Source organism: Oryzias melastigma, linkage group LG21 (genome assembly GCF_002922805.2).
Source record: "Oryzias melastigma strain HK-1 linkage group LG21, ASM292280v2, whole genome shotgun sequence".
Lineage (NCBI taxonomy): Eukaryota > Metazoa > Chordata > Actinopteri > Beloniformes > Adrianichthyidae > Oryzias > Oryzias melastigma.
Genome location: NC_050532.1, coordinates 27992715 through 27998147, shown reverse-complemented (window position 1 = coordinate 27998147; position 5433 = coordinate 27992715). Strand labels below are relative to the sequence as shown.

The 5433-nt window shown below is 52.6% G+C and overlaps 2 protein-coding genes across 5 annotated transcripts in view; one reads left to right on the top strand and one right to left on the bottom strand.

Moving 5' to 3' along the window:
* si:ch211-140m22.7 (uncharacterized protein LOC570370 homolog) overlaps positions 1–3371 on the bottom strand; it is a 6631-nt gene extending 3260 nt beyond the window's left edge. Inside the window, exons 1-4 of one of the 4 annotated variants that reach the window (XM_024287088.1) lie at positions 3238–3371; positions 2570–2669; positions 186–699; positions 1–107 (exon numbers count right to left, since the gene is read on the bottom strand). In XM_024287088.1, the coding sequence (XP_024142856.1) occupies positions 1–107; positions 186–699; positions 2570–2669; positions 3238–3282 (766 nt within the window). In that variant the 5' untranslated portion in view covers positions 3283–3371. Of the gene's footprint in view, positions 700–2569; positions 2670–3237 lie in introns of all 4 variants that reach the window. The other 3 variants (XM_024287089.1, XM_024287087.1, XM_036209620.1) reach the window with 3 other exon arrangements.
* A 309-nt stretch (positions 3372–3680) lies between these two features.
* Positions 3681–5433, top strand: part of wdr4 (WD repeat domain 4) — a gene marked incomplete in the record, with an annotated part of 3737 nt that continues 1984 nt past the window's right edge. The window contains 5 exon segments of the mRNA XM_024287090.2: positions 3681–3815; positions 4140–4208; positions 4278–4418; positions 4493–4649; positions 4789–4901. Coding sequence (XP_024142858.1) covers positions 3733–3815; positions 4140–4208; positions 4278–4418; positions 4493–4649; positions 4789–4901 — 563 coding nt within the window.

Below are 5433 nucleotides of genomic sequence, written 5' to 3'. Positions count from 1 at the left end.
CCGCTTCAACGGGGGCCGCTCCCACAGCCGGTTCAGGGACCGCTTCAACGGGGGCTGCTTCCACAACCGGCCCTGGGGCTGCTTCCACAACCGGCTCAGGGGCCGCTTCAACGGGGGCCGCTCCCACAGCCGGTTCAGGGACCGCTTCAACGGGGGCTGCTTCCACAACCGGCTCAGGGGCCGCTAACACAACCAGCTCTGGGGCTGCTTGAACGGGGGCGGCTTCTACAACCGGCTCTGGTGCCGCTTCTACCACTGGTTCCGGGGCCGCTTCAGTAGGGGTCACTTTCAACACTGGCTCAGGGGCCACTTCCACAACCAGTTCCGGGGCTGTTTCAACAGGTGCCGCTTCAATTGCAGCAGCTTCAACCGCAGCAGCTTCGACCGCGGCTGGCTCCAACACTGGCTCTGGGGCCACTTTCACAGCTTCAACAGGTGCTGCTTCCTCCAACGGCTTTGGGGAAATTTTACTCTCCACAACAGGCGGAGAAGCCTCAGCAGCTGCCGCAGGTCCATCTGTGGTTGTGGGAGGGGGTGTGGCCTGCAGTGGCTCGGGTGCAGCGGCAGCAGAAGGCGGGGGCTGTGCTACAGCAGAGGCCACAGCTTGTGCCGCTGCAGAGACTTCCTTCTTGGGGTTGTCAACCGTCTTGTGCTGAATGAGCTTTTCTATATCGAAGTAAGTTTTGGTGTTGGCTTTGTCTAGATAAGGAGGGAGGGGGGCAAGCAGACAGAGTTACTGATGGAAACAGAACTGTGCAACACCAACGCACAATAATCACATCACATCACAGTTCTACAAAAACTTTGGCGAGTTCTGGTTGGTCGTGCACGTGGGTTGATTCATACGGATCCAGTCAGTCTGCTGCTCCAGAACTGATGGATCAAAGAACAGGACTCTTCTGGCTTTAGGACCACTGGTCTGTGTGGGAGAATGCCCAGATTCTGCAGGGAGGCAGACTGAAGCTAGCGTGTGAATGACACCACGTGCACACTCTAAACGGGCCTTCCTCAGAACCTGCAGGACAGAGGGAACGTCAGGCAGAAGCTGCTTGTGCTGAAAGCATCGTTGAACGCCACAGAACGCCTGCAGCTCCACTGAACCGGATCTTCGCTCACTGCCGATCGGCTCCTGAATACCAGGAATGTAATGAGGCGTGGGTGCTGTTCGGTTCAGAGGAGACAGACTCAGAAAGCTGGACCTTTGCCATTGAGCTGGAACCAGTTCAAGTCCAGACCCAGAGGTGGTTCTGAGGCTGTCCACCTCCAGAACATCGGTGCCCAGTTCTCTAAAGAAGTGCTGGACCCCATCGGACCGCCGGACGGTGCTGGGGGGGTGAAAGGAAGGAACAACCACCTCCTCTGTGTCTACAGACTGCCGGAGTTTTTCTGCTCAGGTGAACTGAAGCGTGATAGACGGCGTAATAACAGCTCTGACGTGGCGCCGAGTCTGAAGAACAAACAGGTTTCTATGAAAGGAACGGAGAGGGAACGAGAACTAGCTCCGTTTAAACGGAAAATTGGTATAAAGACACATGAGGTCCAGTTCTTCTAGAACCGCTACAGTGAAACCAACAAGCACCGCCTCAGGTCCTCAGCCTGACTCCTCCCCTTTCAGTGGTCATTAAGAGGCACTAAAATGATCTTTTTAAAAACACAACCTTAAACTGGAGTCTACAGCGTTCTACTCAGCAGGGGGCGCTCCTCTACGAACAGAGCCTGTTTTAAAACTCTGGGAGTTTTAGTTATTTTAACCGTCAGTTTTAAACCTCGCCCATCGGAGAGCTTTCAGAGCTCATAACTCAGAGGTGTCAAACTCAAAGGAACAGGATCCAAAATCCAAAACACACCTGAGGTCGCGGGTCGAACAGGATAAACATTTATTCAACACTCTAAAACTACATTTTTAAAACTATAAAACCGTGATTTTTTAACATAATTATGAATATTTAAAAGGCAGGAATATTATTCCAGAATAAATCAACTTAAACCTTAAATAACTTTCAATATTTTACTCTCCATAAAAATATATTTTGTCAAAATTATACAAGTTAGAAATGAGTTCAAGATAACATCGGGTCATTAATAACAATAAGATCAAATGATCTGGAGGGCCGGATAGAATTACCCGAAGGTCCTGACCTGTGTCATAACTGGATGGTCACCTATCAATCGTCTAACTCCGCCCCCTTTTTTCATCACAGTAATAAACTTAAACATGTCGCCACAACTTCCACTCGACCTGAGGTTGGGTGAGCCGCTCGGTCGTGTTCAGTTTCAAAATCCAAAATTCATATTTCAGATGTAGGAGGAGCTAAATGCTGTTTTTGACAAAGCAGAGCCCCGACCATCAGCCCCCTCCTCAGGCTAAACCTAGTCCTCCACAGCTCTGCACATCTGGAACTGCAGACACTGAGTTTAGGACCTGCTCTGCATAGCGCCACCTACTGGAAAAGCCTGGAGTTCCTAATCTGTGCCTCTGTTTGTGGCAGAACAATGATGCTGACACCACAAAGGGGGAGGAGTCTGAGCAGCTTCTGCCATGGCGTGATGCAGCAGCTCCACGTCTTACCGGGCCGGTTCTTCTTGGTCGGCTTGTTGGAACCTCCAGATTTGGTGCTGAAGGACGCCGATGTTCTGACCAGACCCACGCAGCTCTGAGCCTGCAAACACTGAAGACAGACACCAGCTTCAGCCAGGTTCTACCAGAATCCAACAGAACCAGGGCAGATCTGTGAGGAGTTAAAGTGTGGTTAGAGGAGGAGGCGTGGTTCTGCAGAACCAGCAGAACTTCTCAGAACCACTCTTTTGTCGGTTCACCTCCATGTGTTTGTCTGTGTGCAGGAGAACACCTGTCAGGTCCAAACTGGGCCTGCAGATGTTTGTCGGGCCTGAACCCAGAATGCAGCAGCTCAGTGTTCTTTCTATTTCCAGTCTGGAATTCCTGCTTCCAGAAATGCCGGAGCTCCATGCAGCCCAGCTGCCGGGACGCTTCCGGACAGCTGAGGCGGCTGTCGGTACCACGGCTCTGCAGCACACTCAACGGTCCCGGACGGGAATATCCTAACAGAACCTCAGGCTTTATGGTGTCAGTCCATTTAGCAGAACCTCGCAGGCTAGAAGGTCCAAAAATACCTGACAGTACCGGACCTGCGGTTCGGATCTCTGCAGGACTCGCTGCTCAGTTCTGAAGATCAGAACCTGCAGAACCAGGATGACCCAGAACCCTCTCGAACTTACTCTGATCCGGATCAGGCGTCCCGTCCTCAGCAGAGCAGCCGCCATCTTTCTGCTGCGCGAGCACGAGCGCGGGGAGCACGAACCGAACCTGACGGTCCAGGAGAGCCGAACGTCACCTGTGATGTAACGCGAAACATCCACCGAACCTCCCGCCAATCAGAGTGAGGACAGCTACAGGACTGACCAATAGGATCATGGGGTTGTCGGGCCACGCCCTCAGCCCCTCCCACTATCAAGGTTTGAGAGTGAACATCGTGTTTGGAAAAAATAAACACCCACCAGGAGGTTCGGCTTGTTAGGAAATCCTCACCGAATCTGATTTGGTTCCGAAAAGCGAGTAAACGTTTCGTGTTTGATCCGGTTTCAGTTTATTTCTCTGTTCGTCATTTAGGAACATAAAACACACGAAGAAGAGTCTGGAGGGAAGCCCGGCCGTGACGTCATCTACAAGCGACTTCGGAGACTACGCGCGTGTCTGTCGTTCCGCGCGGGAGCATGAGGACTCTGGGTTTCTGTGGAGACTGGCTCGTGACCAGCTGCGGCACGAAGCTCGTGGCGGTTCACACCAAGGAGGACAGGTGAGAGCCGCGCGCGCGCCGCCGACAGCCAGCTGCGAGACGCTTTACGGACCCCCGCGTGCTCCTCTTTTAGTCGCTGGGCTCTTCAGTCACGTGATACAAACAAAACTAGTGCGAGCTCCTTCTAACGGAAGATTTGACCGGAAGTGGTTGAAAAGGAGAAGATGGTGATGATGAGGATGATGGTGGTTAGAATAAATGGGATGAGGAAGATGAGAGTCATTTCCGATCTTGATTATGATGATCTGAGCAGGTGGCCACGCCCTCTTCCTCTGGATCACACCTGAAGGTTGTGAAATGACCACTTCCTGTTTTTACCTGCAGGGAGGCGTTTGTGTTCGACTGCAGCCTCGCTGAGAAGAGGCCCAAACAGACGAAGGGCGATGACACCAGGTGAGAACAGGGACGGAGGAGCAGAGGCTGATGGGAAACTCAGGTAACCCCGGAGTCCTCTCGTTTCAGTGACGGGGCGGAGGAAACGGGAAACGATGAGGTGCTCGCCTTCGCTGCGTCTGCATCTGGAAGGTTGCTGGCGCTGACTGATGACACCAAGAGGCTGGTTCTGTTTGGCTGCGAGCCTTCGTGGACCTGCATCAGCACCAGGTGAGCTCCGCCCCCGCGGTCCGCTGCCTGCGGCTTCGTGACCCGACTCTCTCTGACGGCTGCTTGCGTGGCAGGTGGGTGGTCAGGAGGTGCACGGCGCTGACCTTCAGCCAGGCCGAAGACGAGCTGCTGGTGGCGGACAAGTCTGGAGACGTCTACAGCTTCTCGGTGGCGGCGGCGCAGAGAGACGGCGAGCTCAAGCTGGGTCACCTGTCCATGCTGCTGGCTGTGGTACGGAGCAACACGGGACACACAGGGAGGAGAAAAGAAGCTGAGCAGAACCAGAACTCAGCAGAACTGCTCTGATGAGAACATCCAGTCGGGTCTCTGAGTCCAGAACCCTGACCCGCTCCTCTGTTCCCACCTCCAGGTCATTTCTCCAGACGACCGGTTCATCATCACCGCCGACCGCGACGAGAAGATCCGGGTGAGCCATCGCAGGTCTCCCTACAACATCCAGGCCTTCTGCCTCGGCCATCACCAGTGAGTATCTGAGCCCGGAAGGCCGACCCGGTCCGTTCAAGTTCTCCAGCTCTGCTGCTTCATCAGAGACAGTCACTGATCTTAGGTCAGATTGGACCAGAACCTGAACTCAGACGGGTTGAAGGAAGTCTGCAGCCGGAGTAAACAGTCTTCTCTAGGTTTCGTATAGAACCCATGAAAGGTTTCCTTTAACTTTAAAACCTTCAGCCTCTCCGACTCATAAGGTGAGGAGGATAAAACAGCAAAATAAAATATTACATAATCATAGTGAATTTCTAATTATAATAATACACTTGAATCCAGTGTGTTTATAACTTTATCAACAACGTCCTCGTAACATTACAGATTCAGTCACAGAAACCTAAGTTTGTTGTTTCCGGAGTCGGGATGGGTCCTCAAGATTGAGGCGTTTCAACTCTCCTGCGTAGTCCTTCCGCTCTCTTTGGCTTGTTTGCATTAAAAGTGGGGTCATCTGGACCCCAAAGAGAACGAAGGGTTGAACATTGTCAAAAAAGACTTTACGGTTTTTTAT